The sequence below is a fragment of the Micropterus dolomieu genome, linkage group LG16 (assembly GCF_021292245.1).
Source record: "Micropterus dolomieu isolate WLL.071019.BEF.003 ecotype Adirondacks linkage group LG16, ASM2129224v1, whole genome shotgun sequence".
In the NCBI taxonomy this organism is placed as follows: domain Eukaryota; kingdom Metazoa; phylum Chordata; class Actinopteri; order Centrarchiformes; family Centrarchidae; genus Micropterus; species Micropterus dolomieu.
The window spans coordinates 7,071,717-7,089,584 of NC_060165.1; the positions used below are offsets into that span (position 1 = coordinate 7,071,717).

General features: G+C 40.9%; 1 protein-coding gene across 2 annotated transcripts in view; it reads right to left on the minus strand.

The window, feature by feature from the left end:
* LOC123985178 (synapsin-3-like) overlaps positions 1-13,531 on the minus strand; it is a 112,434-nt gene extending 98,903 nt beyond the window's left edge. The window contains exons 1-2 of one of the 2 annotated variants that reach the window (XM_046072599.1): positions 13,458-13,531; positions 1,531-2,005 (exon numbers count right to left, since the gene is read on the minus strand). In XM_046072599.1, coding sequence (XP_045928555.1) covers positions 1,531-1,946 — 416 coding nt within the window. In that variant the 5' untranslated portion in view covers positions 1,947-2,005; positions 13,458-13,531. Of the gene's footprint in view, positions 1-1,530; positions 2,006-12,164; positions 12,283-13,457 lie in introns of those variants that run through there. The other variant, XM_046072598.1, reaches the window with a different exon arrangement.
* Between the last annotated feature and the right edge of the window lie 4,337 nt (positions 13,532-17,868).

Sequence of the window (17,868 nt, forward strand, 5' to 3'; positions counted from 1 at the left end):
ATTCCGTGAGAGGAACTCTGAGACCTGTTTGAATACTGCCTGTTCAATAGTTTTGGATAAAAATGGTAGAAGAGACACTGGTCGATAGATATTTATCACATGAGTGATTGTCGGGACCACAGTAGGAGATATGGCTTGGAGGAGATTCGTAGGAATCGGGTCCAGTGGGCATGTAGTTGGACGCCTACAGGTCAAGAGTTCTGATACTTCGCTCTCTGTGAGAGAAGTAAACGAGGAGAGTGAAGAACCACTGACCTGGGAGGGCAGAGGAAAATATGTAGTAGGACTGCTACAATGGTTGAGTTTGAATGTTTCAGAGAATTGGCTAGTTATAGCCGCCACTTTGCCTGTGAAGAAGGCAGCAAAGGTATCAGCAGGCAAGTTTGTGGGTGGTGGAGGTGGAGGAGGATTTAGTCGCGCTTTAAAAGTGGAAAATAATTTCCTTGAGTCAGTGGCAGTGCTAATTCTGTTATTATAGAACGCAGTTTTGGCAGCACTGATGCTTGTTGAGAAGGAGGATAGGAGCAATTGGTAGCCCTTAAGGTCGGCGGGGTCTTTGGTTTTTCGCCATTTTCTTTCAGCTGCTCTGAGATCAGTATGGAGCCCACAGATGGTATCAGTTAGCCATGGGTGGGACTGGTTTGGGCGAGCAGGCTTGGTGGATAGAGGACACAGGCTATCCAGGCACGAGCTTAGTGTAGAGCACAGAGATTGTGCGGCATCATTGACTTCAAGTGAGGAAAATGTGTTGAGGGAGGGTAGAGCGGAAGCTACCACTGAGGAAAAGTGGTAGCGGTGTGAGACCAATGGTGTCGGAAGAATGGGCTTTTCCTGTAGGCATACCGTGAACTGAATGAAATAGTGGTCAGACACATGTAGAGGTGTGACTGTTAGGCACTCTGTGGCACAGTTACGGACAAGAACCAAGGTCAAGCACCTTGCCAGATTTGTGGGTCGGGGGGCTGAGAACCCGTGTTAGATCAAAGGACTGAATCAGAGACAGGACATCTGCTGAGTTTGAATTGTCTAAGTGAATGTTCATGTCACCGAGGACAAGTAGGGGACAGTCATGCTCTGGGATTGAAGACAGCAGTGTGTCTAGCTCCTCCACAAAGTTACCCATTTGTCCTGGTGGACGGTATATGACAATTACAGAGACCTTTACCGGAGCGGACACAAAGACAGCATGGTATTTGAAGGAGGCATATTGATTCGGGGCTAGCAGCTGTGTGAATTCCCATTTGTTGGAAATTAAGAACCCAGTCCCACCCCCCCTCCCAGACGGCCGGGGGGTGTGGGTGAAACTTAAAATAAACTGGAATAATTCTGGCACTAGCACACATTAAAACAAAGAACGCAGAGTTCGGTTCATTATTTGCTGAACTAGGAACTGGTTTGAGATCATTTGAATGCACAAAAGTAAAACTGGAATTTATTTATGCTAGACACGAGCAACAATAAAATGTGAAAATATACCTTTGTTCAACACATCACCCAAATAGATGCTAACACCATGAAACTTCCACTCACCAGTCTGTGTGCTGATCATCGATGACCAGCAGGATCTTGGGCTTGCGTATCGCAGGTTTAGGTGGCTGACTGCTTCCTGTTGACGCTCCTTCAGCTGTTGCTGCTGATTTGGCATGTGCAGCGGCTGCAACATTCTGGGCCATCTGAGCACTCTTCACCACGCTGGAGAAGGAGCTGAGGAAGCTCCCTGAGCCAGGAGTCGAGCCTGCGGTCGGGCCCGAAGTTGGGCCTGAGGCTGACCCCGAGCTCTGGGTCTGACTCGGGTTGCTCGGGGGCTGCCGCCTCTCTGTGGCCGGGGAGGCGGGAGAAGAAGTGGATGAACCTGGAGGCGTTGGCCTCTGCAGATCCATCATGTAGCCATTGGGGAGGTTGGCCACAAAGCTGCTGTCTGACAAGCGCCGGCGGAGGTAGTTCATGGTGATGGGCTGGTGGGTCAGTCAGGCCAGAGGAGGTGATGGGGAAGAAGCCTGAAATCCTGCAGAGGAGACAAATAAAGGGAGAAAGAAAAAAAACCCATAATATTAAAGCTGCACTCATCTATATTTCCATATTGACAATGGAATAAATGAGTACGTGTCATGGGAAAGGTGTCATTCGTATTGACGATCCCACAGAGAATTATTGCCTGCTATGATTTTATGGCCCACAACTTTACTGTTTTGGTTCAGTCTTACTGCTTTCATTTAGATTGTTAGGAGACGCAACAGACAGCTGTTTTCAGCAAAAAAAACCAACAAAACCCTCTTGTAAACCCTCTGTATGCTACCTGCCCAGCACCAAACGACACATGAACACAAAAAGTTAGCGACTGGCTCATGAGCAAATTTAGCAGCTAGAGTCATTTATATCCATGAGCAGTTGGTGGAGACCAGGACAAAGCTAGAAAAAGAGTTGCTCTTTTGTTGCTAGATGTCAAAATAGGCTACTGTTTACTGGCTTGCTAGCCCATTTATCACATAAACTTTAAAGGTAATAATACGGTATGTCTTCTGCAGGTGTTTCTTGCTCTGGAGCTGTGGAGTCTGGATCTGTGGTTACAAGTGGCCTACTGCTACCATGTTCCTGCTCGACACCCTTTGCTACAATTGTTATTACTAGTCCTATTGTTATTATAATTAACATTATATATATATATATATATCAGTACCACCTTTATTGTCTGTATTTCTGTGTGGATATTGTGTTGGCTGCTCGCCCCCAACCCTCTCTCCCTCTCTCTTTCTCTCTCAATTCAATTCAATTCAAATTAGCAACAATCAACCCCATACATTTCATTTAAACAAGTCTTTTTGCTCTCTCTCTTAGAGAGAGTTGGGGGTGAGGGAGGGAGAGAGAGAGCAGTTGCTCTCTCTCTCTCTCTCCCTCCCTCACCCCCAACCAGTTGAGGCAGATGGCCACCCAACCTGACCCATGGTTCTGTTCGAGGTTTCTGCCTCTTAAAAGAAAGTTTTTCCTTGTTTGTTTTGCCAAGTGGTGGCAGTTGTTGGGTCTCTGTAAATAATATCACAAAGAGTACAAAGATATTACGGTCTAGAGATGCTCTAGATGAAAAGTGCAAAATAACTTTTGTTGTTAATTTGCGCTATATAAATAAAACTGAATTGAATTGGCGCACCCGATTAATCAAGCCATTCTGTTATTAATGCCTGCTCTGTTTTGTACCCTGGGGGTCTTTATTGCTGCTCTCAGGTTTCCCATGTATGCACATGGTTGGGCAGGGAGGTGCTCTCCCCCTCATGGCTCTCCACGTAGGCTCGTGGAAGGGCAGGGAGAGCCCAGAACAGAGCCATACTGCCAAACATACAACTTACGCAAATATCAGTTCCTTTGATGGAAGCTGTCCTGACTGAAATGTTCATGCAGTCATCTCTCAAAATGCTGTTTCTCAAGTGAGTAAAAGATTTATAGCATATTATCAAGATAAATGAAGAATTTCAGGTATTCCTCAGGATTAGGCTAGATTTTGTGCCACATATAAATTAAGTTCAGATGGAAATGTGTTTGTGATTTCTGATGTTCACACTAATTAGCAATAGTCAGATCTGAGGTGAAGAGCCACACCTGTAAAACATTCAGTTGCAAGTGGCAACTTGGGGAGTTGAATCTGATAAGTTACACACACAGGGTGGGAGAGAAACCGCTGGCAAATAATTCAGTGACACAGCAGTGATGATGCAAAGTTGGAGCAGTGATTCACAGCTCATGTCTTTGTAAATCAGACAGAGCCCGCTGGGAGAAAGGAAACAATTATATAACACATGGAACCCAGCGTGGCAGAGAAGAGACATTCAAAATGATTAGCCATCAAACTGCAATGAAGCAAGCATGCTAGTGGAGGGGAAAAGAAAACCCTTAAACCTGATTAAAACTAGGCCGCTCTCATAGTAAATGGAGCTTAGATGAGATGAAAGTGCATTTGTTATTGAGGCGTCACGTCTCGGATGGGATGTGCCTGGTGTTTGTGCCGGTTTTCTTGTAGATAAAGGGGGAGGAGGGGCAAACGTTTCATCTTGACAAGGTAACGTAGTCAGACGATCACCATCAAGAAGTCTTTATGCAGAGAGGAAGTTGTAGCTTCTGCCAAGAAACTGAACTCAGATCTGTGAACCTAAACTCTAAGCTCTACTGAGTAAAGTATTGTTATTGTTAGTAGCAGTACTGATCATCGCTGATCGTATATATCATATAATACAGTTATAATACAGTTCAAAAGCAACACAATCAACAACCTCCAAAATGACCATAATATGAAATTAACACCTCATTAAAACTGTGTTTCAACAAAAACTGAACATTAAAACTCTGAAGATTTATTGCAGAAACTTTAGACTGCATTAGTTTTAGCTAGGTTTTAATAAAATGGCTAACTGTGTGTATCACCCTATGGTTGCCTACGTGCACATTCGGAGTGACATTTGCATTCATTTGGAGTCTTGGTTCTGGCCTCCTGGTTAACGTTCACCCTTCATTTAGCTCTGTTTTGGTCTCCACCGACTCCTGAGGGAATCATCTTCTCTAAATACTAAATGCTCCACTTTGTTCTTGCTGCTGGGCTAAAACGCTCCACAGAACTGAAAAGAACTGCAGAGTGGTGATAATGCTCTGAGGGTTTTTCACTACAAATTACTCTTTTAACATTAAATTAAGTTATTTAACCCATTGCTACTACAAAAATAGCGATTAGTGCAGCTTTAAAAACAAATACAGTTTTAAGCAAATGTCAAACAGGAGGAAATGCATTTCTTGAGAACTATTTTCAGGTATGGACAAGTGTTGTAGTGTGAATGTGAATAGTAATGACAGAATGTGTTACCCAGTGCAATGGTGTGGCTTATTGATGTCTTTTTAATTGTTTCAGAAAACAATAGAAGTCTATGGCTTCCCCTAGATATTTATCCTATTGATGCTGTTTGTGCTAATAGGGCTTACTAGTATTTATTGCTACTCTTACTAGAATCTATTGCCACTTGTAGATCTCTTACTTTACTGATGCTTGTATGTTGTTCCTCAAATGTAAGTCACTTTAGACAAAAGCATCAAATGAGTAAATGTAAAGGTAGAGGAATAAGCTAAATCAGCTTTGGGCAATATAAGTTAATAGGATCAATTCATTGTTGGCTTGGATCTTTTCATGGTATTTGTTGACGGTAAACATATAGAATATTATCAGAAATCTTTTAATACTTGAGCTTAGGGATTCAGTGTTTTGCCCAAGGGCATTTCAGCAAGGCAGATGCATGTTGTCACAAGCAATAACACCAAAATGTAATATGCCTTCCAGCGACCGGGCTGAACATCCAGGGCTATCACAGAGTGAAGGGGCTTCCCCCTGGGAATTATGCTTATGTGTCAACCACCAGAAAGCTCTTACAAACTAGCAGGGCTTAAGTCAAATCATTGAAAATTACTAGAAAACAGACAGAATAAAGACAAACAACAAGCAGTGGCTATTATAGTCAGGGTAACAGGGCCACTGATTGCTTAGCTGAGCCCTCCTTGTAAAGACTTGATCCCATTGGACAGATAAGGAGCTGTCTGCTGAAATACAGAAAATCACTATCTTTAAACCGCCATTCCCCACTTTCTCAACAACCCATAAGCTGCTTTCTCTCTCTGCCTGAGCACCTCTGACGCTAGTAAATCCCTGAAGGCTTTGCCTCTTAACCCTGAAGTATATCCAAAATGTGAGGAAACCACGGGAACCCCATGCTCTGTTACTGCTGACCTGGTGGCAAATGAGTTTATTAAGAAAGACTGAGTAGCAGAAAGAGACATACAAACAGCAATATGAACAGCTATAAAAGAACACCTTGGGTTATCCACATATTTATGATTGTGTGGTAAGAGTCTGTTGGGGCTGATTGTAAAAAAGCAATAGAACGGATGCGGCTGTTATGTCAGATCATATTTGACGCTCAATATTTACAGACTGTGTTCCACCCAAATAGAAACCTATAATTGAAAGCTGGTGAATGGTACAGTAGTGTATGAAGGAAATATTAGAGAAGTCCTTAAACTCTAAAAGCAAAAAGACTTGGGCTCAGCAGTAATCACTGGCTTTGCTCTATAATGATGAGGAAGAACAGGATAATGTCCCACCAGACTCTGGGACCCCTGCTGGTGTGCAGAGTGTGTTGGAGTGTGAGTGTTACTTATTCTATATTTAACAATTGATGTAATTGATGAAGATACAGCTTCAGGGAGATAGCGCTCCCTTCCCATTGGTCTCACATTGTTTCATGTTTCACTCTTAATTTTTTGCATCTTGACTGTGAATTTGGTGAATCTATCACCTATTCTGAATAGCTGTTCTGTGAATTTAAACATCAAGGCCTGTTAGAATTGTTGACTAATTACTGAAGGATGTGCAGTGGTATCATTATTCTCTGACAATGTAGCTTTCCTGTTTCCCACCTAACATGTCCAAAATTATGCAATAATGACTAATATGTGCTTTCAAATGTAACAGCAAACGCAACAGATGTTGATTTTTTTTAATGAGATAAGTCGAGCGAGGCGAACGCGAGGGTTACTTCCGAAAAAAAAATGCGTTCCTCAATATTGTCTTCAAGTACCAGCCTCTTATAAATACTGTCTCACAGCCTGAACAGAAATCTAGACCACGTGAATTTATTTTTGGAAGTGTGAGAAATTGGTGGCAAGGGTTCTTGGATGCCCACAGGGGCCACTGCATTTTTTGTGTTCTTACTTGGAACAGTGGTACTCTGTACTCAGTGGTATACTCTAAAACGCAGGGAGTTTAGCTTTGGTTCATTTTGACGCACCCACAGCCACAATTTGGTGATACTATACTGTCAACACGGTACAACAATAATGACACCTCGCTTCATTCTTTGTCTTATGTAGTAATTTGGAAAGCGGGTCAATTATTTATATTCATTTGATTTGTAGACACGGGGTGGGATTAAATACATTTTTTTCTTCATCCCACTCCTTTTCAGTGTTTTAAAAAATTCCTTGGCTGTAATTATTATTACTATTATTATTTTACACATGTTTGAAATAAACACTTAAATAATAATAGTGAACCGAAGCGTTTTCTTGGGCTTTATAGAACGATAAATGGATTAATTGAGAAAAATAACCGGCAGATTAATCACAGATGAACATGACAAAAGACAAAATACATGACTTTAATACGTGGATGTTAAAACTGAGATGATAAGTCAATTAATCCATCAGTTGATCGACAGAAAATGAATTGAATTTTTTATGTCAATCCCACAAATTGATCATTTCACATACCAAACCATTAAATGATAGAAAAAAATACTCAATTTCATCGCGTTGTCATTTGTCTGAAAAGAAATTCTACTCAGAAATACCTTTTGAAAACCCTCATCTCACAATATGTTCATACTATTTAATACCATTTATTATGACGGGTTTAGTATTTAATGAACTTTATATGGGCATCAATTTTCATTAAAATAATAACCGCCTTTAGCATTGTTGCCCAGGCTCTTGCAACCCTCCTCACAGCCCACACCAAGACACAGTCACTGTCCAACACTGGGAAACTGTAATGAGCTTAAAGGGATCAGTGTGTCTGTTGTGCGGCGTGACACCACAAGCAGTCAAACATGGCTTTTATTATTCATGACAGTCTGTGCTGGGGGGGCTGGGGGTGTAGGCAGTTAGGGAAGAGGGTCGCTGGACTCGAGTCAAAGTGGGGGAAATTAAATTAAAGAGAGGTGGGATATCAGAGGGACGAAGTGCTGGGATGGGAGATGGCTTTCAACCTGCTACGAGGCATTCTGGGGGATTATAATAAACGCCAGATGGATGCACATGACAGTCCCTATCCTGGAGTTTTACAGCAAAAATTCCTTGCAATCAGAACTGTTGTCATCGTTACCACAACTGTAGTCAATCTGCCACCCAGGTCCAGAGCAAGATATCTCCACAGACACTGACCAGATTGGAATGACATTTGACACAAATATTAGTATCCCTCATGGTCCCCAGAGAATAATACCTAAAGATTTTGGTGACTTCTAGCGCCAACATCAGGCCAAAATGCCCCTTGACAAATACTTTGGTCTGCTCTCAAAAGTCATTTTTTCTATGAAATTTACAATGGATATTCATGGTCCCCAGATGATGAATTCTATTGTTTATGGTGAGCACCTTAACTTTTATCTAGAATCACATCTGGTCCAAAATATCTAAAAATATCTGAATGTAATAAATAGACTGACATTAACTTACAGTGTCCACTTCAGACCCTTAGGAATTTGTTATTTCATTGACCTCTTTTGCAATGCCATCCTGCCTCCGGACCGTAAGAATAATGAAATCAATACTGTCTTTTTGTTTCTGTCCAATGCTTTTTTGCCTTCCTTTACTTGAGATGAAGATTATTAGTTATGTTTCCGTTAAAACCAGGCTGTGGATTTCAGATTGTTTGACTTCGTCTAATTAGATTTAACTCAACTAATTAGATTATTTGTGCTTAAGACACAGTTTATCACAGACTGTCAGCAAGCTTATTTGTCTAAATAAAATACAAATGACTATAAGCCAAATGATTTGATTTTTAATGGTCTTCTACCTTGTCCACCCTAGTTTGTGGGCATGGTAGTGGCTCTAGGGATGGTAGTCCAGACAGACAAAATTAACCACTTCCAGTCCGAGTTAATTATTGAATGGATGTCCATAAGCTTTTGTACATTCATGAATCCTACTGATTTTGGTGTTCCCCTGACTTTTTCTTTAGTGCCTCCAGCATGTTGACATTTGTGGTTCTAAGTGAACTGCCTCAAGAACTATTGGATGGATTGCTATGCTATGAACACAGACATTCACTTCCCCCCTCAGGATGATTTGTATTAAGTTTGGTGAAATAGTTGAAAAATAAAGAGATTCCTTTCAGCCTCAGTTAATTAGCAAATGTTAGCACGCTAACATGCTAAACTAAGATGATGAACATGGCAAACTGCCTAACATCAGCATGTTAGCATTGTCATCATGAGCATGCTGATGCTAGCATTTACCTCACACGTTGGCTGTACTACAAGGTACAAGGTTGTTTATTTGTCATTATACAGCACAAGGCTGCAACAAAATGTGTAGTTCCTTCATGCTACATGCACAACATAACCTATAATTAAGTGTTATACCATATTAACACGTATTAACCATATTAAAATATGGTCACATATAAAATAAAATAAAACAATATATACCGTTATTTATAGACATACACATACACCCCAAACAAATAATGCATAGACCAATTCAATCCTATGTGTGGGACATGGTATTGGCTGTTGCATGTCGTGCACTGTTTCTTCTTCCTGTTGTTCATACCCCATGGGTGCCAGCATCTTCATTGAATACATATATTTACATTTAACTTTGCAAATGAAAGGATTCAGATTGTAACAAAGCTACAGTGTTTCTACAGTCGCTAAGTAACCTACTCCTTATTTTATTTATGACCGTGGCAGCTGCAACTAAGTAACCCTGAATTTACTCTCAGGTAAAAGGTATGTTTTGAGACCTCCATAAGCCAGGATTCCTCTAGAAAAAAAGCTGATAGTTGATATTTAGTGTTCACAATCATATTTTATATTGTCCACAATTATCTACAGTGTATGCAGTAGTGGAATACACTTCAGTTTTAAATAACTATCATTACAAATAACTGCAGTACGTTTTGTGCCAATGATCTTTAAATCAAACCAACCAATTGGTCAGAGAAGTATGGGACACATTACAACAAAACAAAGAAATTGTTGAAGTTCGCCTACATCTTTACCAAGCTTTTTATCCATAAAAATGCTCTGTCAACACCCATCATTTCATCGGTGGACCTATCCTCATAGAACAATATCTTATACTTCATTTATGGCTTTTATTAGTTAGAATTTAAAGCTAAAATCCTGACCTTCCTGCATCTTGTCACCTCTGCTGTGCCGAGACGTCAACGGAAGAGATGGTGTTGAGTTGTTATGGGAGGTTGTGTGGAAGCCTGCTGCTTATTTCAATCAACCAATGCAAAAGGTGTAAAATGCCAGCTTGTGAGGACACCATTAGGCTCAGGCTGTTGATTTCAGTGCTTGAAAATGCAAACATGCGGTGAAATGTTCTCATTGCACTGCCTCTATTTTGTACCAACTTTACAGGCATTTTCAAACAGACCAAGTGCAAACAGATAAGCCATTATAAGATAATGGGTGACATAAATATGATTACAATACTTCACCACACACAGATCCACTTATGAATTAAAAACAACAGAGCTTAAAACCAAATCTGAAAATCATGCTGCTTCCTGCACTTGCAGAATCACCCAGCAGAAATGAGAAGTCATCCTTGAACTGTAAACCTCGATGACTGCAGTGACAGAATGTGCTTGGCGACACAACAGTCTCAGCCCGCTGTGAGAGTGTCTGCAGCAGCGATGAGCTGGTGAGGCGAGGAGTCACCATGCAGTGACCTCACCGCACTTCTCCCAGCAGATGCCACATTTGTTTCCGCGCACACAGACAATGAGGCATGAGGTAGAACCAACCTCCGACCTTTCTTTCTCCCTTAGACAGGTTAGACAGGTTCACTCAAAACAATCTCAGGAAACCTTCAGGTTAAATGCAACAACTTCTGTCAGCTTGAGTAAGACCCCTATGGCATTCATTGGTTGAGCCAAGCAACAGTGGGAGGGGCCAAATAACCAGAGGTTTTATTGGACTGAAGCTGAACAAAATGCACAAACGCTCCATTTTATCATTTTGATTTCTAATTCGCAAGATACTGAACAACAACATGTTGGCTTGCAGCACTTCAAAACAAAGCCGTAACCCTACATAATACAACACACCCTCTATTCCATTCATATCAAAGATATGACTAACAGGCTGTTGATGAATCATTTCAATATAAACAGCATCCGCAGCATATTGATTCAAAGCTTCATTCAGAACAAACCAGCCCCCACATTACTACAACTTGTTTCTACATCAAAGTCTCCTCCCATCACAAACTGGACACTTTCCTATATTAAGTCTGGTGCACGCCGAGCAGCACTGAACCAGCCGAATAAGGACAAAAAGGTCACTGTTATTTTGCATTTCACCAGAAAAAAAAGAGGGGGATCATTAGTGGCTGCAGCCGGCCTTTCATGCTGCAGAGCATCTGCTGGGAGACAAAATAGATAACTGATTATGGAGGGAACACTTGTGTCTGCCTCCTGATTGCCTGATAAATATTTCATGGTGTTTATGTGGCAATATGGCGTCATTATCATCAATATTCAGTGCTATGCTGTAATACTAACACTGTATGAAGGTAGTCATTTTTGAGCTAAAAATTAATCTGTATGTTTACGCAAAACCCTCAAATCCCCTGAAAGTTTTTCTCTACAACATTAAATATCCATTTCTAAATAAGCAACAATCAAAGTTAAAGTCCAGAAAAGAGCATCTTTAGGTATAAACTCAGCTCCATCTGGACTGTGGGTGTGGTTTGATCATATTTGACTGGAAGCATCCTGGCAACAAAAGCAAATTACCCCTCAATAAGATTCTGATTCCAATATCAGGCTACTAATTTCTGCTTGGTGAAGAGAAATATCTGACATCACCTTTTTCTAACTGCCCACTTTAAGTCCACTTAGAGTAGCACACAGATAAAAAGAAAAACGGTAGGCTCTAAAATTATAAAAACCTGTGGCAGCAAGCTGTGTGAAAGCTGTTCAAAGTGGCTATCATCAATAGCTCACACGAATACATGTACAGTATATGAAAGAAGTTATGACATAGTGAATTATCACCTGACTGCAGTTCCCCTCAGCTCTTTAGAGCATTTTAGCATCTTTAAGCTAATTGTTTTGGTTTTATGGCACACAACCACTCACGGCAGTAGGCAGCTGTCTGGGAGAAAACGCGCTGAAAACTCACTGTATACGCTTCCTGCTCAGCACCAGACAGCAGATAGGCAAAGTTAGCGACTAGCTAGTGGAGCATTTAGCCGCTGTAAGTAAGTAGCAAATAAGTAGTCAGTTATTGGTGGAGAGCAAAACAGAGCTAAAAGGAGAGTGAATATTGGACTTATATTTGCCAGATGGCCAGAAATACACCTCCAAATGAATGCTTGTGTTGCTCCATACCTACCTGATGTGTAGGCCTGTACAGGCAACTGTTTGCTAACATTATCCACTTAATAGATGATATGTCAATTTTGTGCTTTTTTCCACTGCCCCCTAGTGGCCCACAAAAAGGGCTATTGTAGGGTTTAATTAAAGGTTCAGTGTGTAAGTTTTAGTGGCATCTAGTGGTGAGGGTTGCGAATTGTAACCAACAGCACAGTCACCGCTCACCCCTCCCTTTCCAAGTGCGTAGGAGAAGCTATGGCTGACATGCTCTGTTGGTTCTTTTGCTAAATAACAAGTGTGCTCCTCTATTTTAAATTTCACTTCTCTTCTTACTTATAACAAACCAGACAACGATGATGATTACTACTACTACTCCTAATTTTTCTCCATTCTTCTTCGTATGTATTCAACATAGTGACAAAACACACTGTAGAGCAGTTTGTCTGTTTGGGCTACCATAGAAACATGGTGGTGCAACATTGCGACTTCCATGTTAGGGGACCTGCAGGTATGTGGATAGAAGTGACTCCTCCTAAGGTAATAAAAACATTAAGGTTCATTATGTAAGGTCTTTATACACCACCTATCATACTGCATTTCTGTCAATAGACCCTCCTAAGTATTACACACTGGACCTGTAACACAACAGTATTTGCCCCATAGCATGGGCACAGACTTTTTTAGGGTTATAATTTAGAATATTCAATTTGAGTGTACAGTTTGTAAAATATGGGTAAAAAGGCCTATATGAAAAACTGCCCATTATCTTGAGGCAAAGCAGATCAGAGAAAAAAAGCTTAATTAGGGCTAAAGGGGGCTTTTCTGCATCATTTCACATCTCTAAATGAGATGCATAAGATAAATGACTGTGATAAAGACTGACCTGCAAATGCGAGTAAACTGACTTTCTAATCCACCGTCCACGGTCACAGTCATGAAATGGATACCCCAACCTTCCCCGCCTCCCTCCCCTAGTGAAACGCTCAGCAGAGGAGTGACTGGACCGTAGGCTGCAGAGACATGGCTGAGGGAATCCCTGCACAGACCTAGAGTAGTACCTATCACCAAGCTGTCAAACCACTCTAACCAGTCAGACGCAGCAAAAGCCTGTGTTCACGGGTCATTCCGCATCTTATCCGAGGAACAAAAATAATAACAGGGGGGAAAAAACCCGGAAAAGATGAGCTTCATTGTGTGATGCGGCTGATTTCTCCAAAAGCAGAAGCCCGCAGCAGTAAAACACACACGCGGGGACACGTACTGGAAACAAAACGTGGGAATGATGCTGGAAATAAATGCGCACATAATTTACCTGAGCGGTTGTCAGTGATGAGCAAGTGTCGGATGCTGACCCTTTTTCTTCTTCTTCTTCTTCTTCTGATGCTGCTGCTTCTTCTTCTGCGCTCAGGTCCACGATCCTCTTCTCAGCCTCCCAGCCAAGCCCCCCATCTCTCTCTCTCTCTCTCTCTCTCTCTCTCTCTCTGTTTCCACAATGCATGCCGGGAACGTGAGGGGTGTAATGCATTCATTATGCAGTCGGTCCATGAAGCTTGATTGAGGGAGCGTTTCTTAGCAAAGCCAAATGGAATAAAAAAGGGAATCAGGAAAAAAGGCTATCAGAAGAATTTTATTCTTGTGATTTATTTAAAGACTGTTTTGTTTGTCTTTGCACTCAGAAATGTAGTTGAAAGTCCTCTTATATGTATTTTATATCTAAAAAATTCATTTAAAGGATAAAGTTTTTTGATTATAGACAAATGGTGGTATTTTCTCATTCAGGCTGTCATGGGATACACACTTAAAACCAGAGTTGCCACAGCTGGGCCACACCGGTGAAAGATAGCCTATAGCCTATTTAGTTTATGATGAGTCTGAACATAAGCTGATCATGTTTTAGTTTAAAACTAAATTATATATTAGTAATGGATCAAATAACTACGTGCAATTTGAAAAGGGGCACCCACAGACTATTATCGCATAACTCTGCAGTTCCCTCTGTTAAACCCAACTCTAACCTCTCATGAATAAACAGATACAGTTAGCTACTAGCTAGTGAACATGACGGCCCATTTACATTTACATTTACTCATTTGGCAGACGCTTTTATCCAAAGCGACTTAGATTTAGCAGCCAGATATTTTCCTCAGGACTTAGTGAAGACAAGCAAAAGTTGAGAGTGTAAATATTGGACATTTACCAAGTGGACAAAAACAATGTCACACATGTTAACATGTTAACCTTGCTCTTTCTTTGCTGAATATGTAGGCTAGATAAGCAACTGTTCGCTAACATGTTCACCACATCAACTTTAATGTAGGCTATGTCGATGTTTTTGTAGCACCGAGCATTGAAGACATCAAAAAGGTGGTTTTGAATGTCTGATCATTCTCTGATCAGATCTGCTGGAGTTGAAATCGAAGTTTTTGTCAGTTTCGGACTGTTTATTTTCTTCAGCAACTGCTCATGTTAAACACAGAGTCTAGCTATGTTAATAGCTTGTTGTGCTGCCCCAAAGTAGCCAAAAAATCAGTTTTTACAGGTTTAAGGAAGGAAAACATTGTCAAAATGTTGTTTAATTGTGGCTTCAAGACAACCTTTTCAAATGACCACAAATGTATGTGTCAAAGCATTGAAAAAATACTTACGACACATAGGTCTCATTTCTCTGGATCATTATGTAGCACATACAAATTTGGTGCACGCTGAAATATTAGAACATATGATGCTTTTTCTGCTTTCTGATGTTCATAATTTGCAATAATCTCTGACACCTATTTTCAGCTAAGATGCTCTAACAAAACCACTGTACGCTACCTGTTTAGCATCAAACAGCTAGTTAGTGACAAGCTACTGAACAAAGCCACTAAAAATCAGATTTGTCCCTTAGGAGTTGGTGGAGACCAAACAAGAGCTAAAAGGAGAGTAAATATCAAACGTATACATTCATCAGGTGGACACAAACATGGCTCCAAATGAAAGCTAATGTTGCTGCATGTCTGCTTGATGAATCAACATTGTTTTTACAGGCTTTTGCTGCTGAGGCCAATAAATCAACTAATACTGCTGTAATGGTTTAAATGGTCACGGTTCCCTCGATGTACTTGCTTTCCATCATGAACATTTACTACATTTTTGACAAAATAATTAATGAACGAATCATTACTGAAAAGTTAGATGATTGAGATGTTTGGCACGCTGATATCAGCAGAGGTAAATATTTGATGACGGCACTCAGGCACAGAAGAACAAGTCAACCCACAGCTGTCACTGACGTAACAGAGTGTAATGACAACATCATTAAACTCATTTGACCCACAGTCCGCAGACATTATGCCCCCACTGAGTAGCTCTAGTCAGTTTGCTGAGAGTTTTCTAGCCTGAAAGAGTAATTCTCTGTATGGTCAAAAGCCAATTTCTTTAAACTGCAGGCTGATACCATAAAGGTATTATTTGTTATTTGGGTAATATTTTAAATATTTGATCATATGTTTCATTTCAGAAGTTCAGTGGGTATCTAACCGATCATATGTCAGAATGTCTGAATAATAATGAGAACATACAGAGCCTAATTATGACGCTGGATTAAAAGGATACTTTTAATTAATTAATGGATAACTGAGTGAGTGAATGTAAAAATCCTGGGATTGTATTGGAGCTAATTACACTTTAATGAGAAGCTGTACAGCTTCCAGCCCTCTGGAGGTAAACAGCAAATTCACAGATGCTGCGATAGCAACTCATTATTTCCACATTTAATGTACACTGCAGTCCAACCCTTTGTCAGCATTAAGTTGGATATGTATAGCCAAATACCAAATCAACTCAGTTTGTAGATAGGCCTATGTTTTAGCTGCTCTTTGGCCGTTAAATGGTGTCGGCATCGATTCATGGCAAAAGGCAACCCTCTGCTATCAATGTATGTCTTTGTAAAAAGAAAAGAGACAAGAACAGAGACACAGAGGCTGCACCCCAAAGTGCAGTACAAATATTGTCATCCAATCACAGCAAGATACATCTGCATGCTGCAGCTGCACAAAAATAGAAACTAAGATGAGGGTGCAGTCTCAGAGGATTAGTAGTTTCTATCTCACAGCAGTAGTTTATCCACATTACATTAGGACCACATATCCCATGTTCCCAGTTGCTTCCTGTCCTTCTGTCCCAGAAGGGGAGAGAGTTTTACTGAAATAGCACATTAACTCGAAGTATAGGTATGCAACAGTAGAAGTATAAGTCTTAGGACTATACAGGAAAACAAGACTCTCACCTTACTATCATGTTGTGTCATCAATACAGACGTATAGTGGCACAACGGTAATTTCCCATCCCATAAAATGCGGAAGTTATATCTACTGCAATGCTAGCAGCTCTGTAAGCCTGTAGAATACAAGGCTCAGCAGTGCTAAATGCTTACATACTCCCAATTTAGCTTGTTAGCATTTGCTAAACAGCATTGAACACATGAGCTGATGGGAATTGGAGTATTTATATTTTTAAGTATTATAGTATTGGACACATTAGACCTCATGATCCTGCTATGAAAAGTTGAGGGATCACCACAGATATTACGATTCATCCTGAGGGTCATATGATTCTCAGAAGCAAGAGAAATTTTATGATAATCCATCCAATAGTTGTTAATACACTGTCTGTACTAAATTTAATGTCAATCCATATGCTAATTTTAGCCTGAACCAAAGTGATGGATTGACTGCCATTCATCATCCCTGGCTAGGCTAAAGACAAACAATAATGATTTACCATGGTAGAACAACACCCGCCTCCAGTTTCTTGCTGTGAAGGAATCCAGCAGATGCCCCCTTATGTAGCCAAATGTAAAATTTGTGTAAAGACTGTGAATGACATGCTGCACGAAGCACCTTTAAAGTTTGAAGTACCAGAATTAAATATAGACAGACTTACTAAAAATACAGCTCTAACCATACACCTTTATTAATCAGCTGATCAACAGGTGCGTTCTTGATCTATTGAGGCTGCACATGCAGCAGATCTGCTGACCGCAGCTGTTACTGGAATCACCACAAACATTTCAGAAACTCAACAAAAACGTCTCCTGCTATCAGCCACATAAAGACCCCCTCGCCCAGGGGTTTTGGCGCTCTACCATTCTTCCGTCGGCTGGAACAAAACCATCACGACTCAGCAGAAACATAAACACCTCAAACACTAGGGGTGCACACTAACAAAGGGGAAAGGAGTCATCTTTAATTCATAAGCTCATGCAATGCAGGAAAAGATTTTCAGATATGCTGAGGCCCGGGAGCTCCACGTAGCCGGCACTGAAGGATCTGCTCTGACTACCAGGAAGCAACAGCCAGGGCAAGACACAGCACATGCCACGGGCACGCATCAGACAGGAAGTAGCTGCTTAATGTCAGAGGATATTTACTGTCACTGGGTGGGCTGTTGCATCCTGCAGGGCACAGCTGCATTGCCTATAGAACAGCCCCATCTTAATGGGCAGTAAATACATAATGAAGCGCTGGTGGCAGAGAATAGATGCAGTGGTTGAGAATCCATCTTTACCCTGGGAATCTTCTCCTTGTAATCTACTGTACCATCAGAAGTGTTTTTGTCTTTTCTGCACAGAAAAGCAGCTGCATGTTTTGAACCAAAGGGGAATAAATGTTCACAGTTACTGTTTTTATACTCAACCACACACAGCCGGGCGGTCAGCCCTCCAGCTCCAACCCCCATCCCCC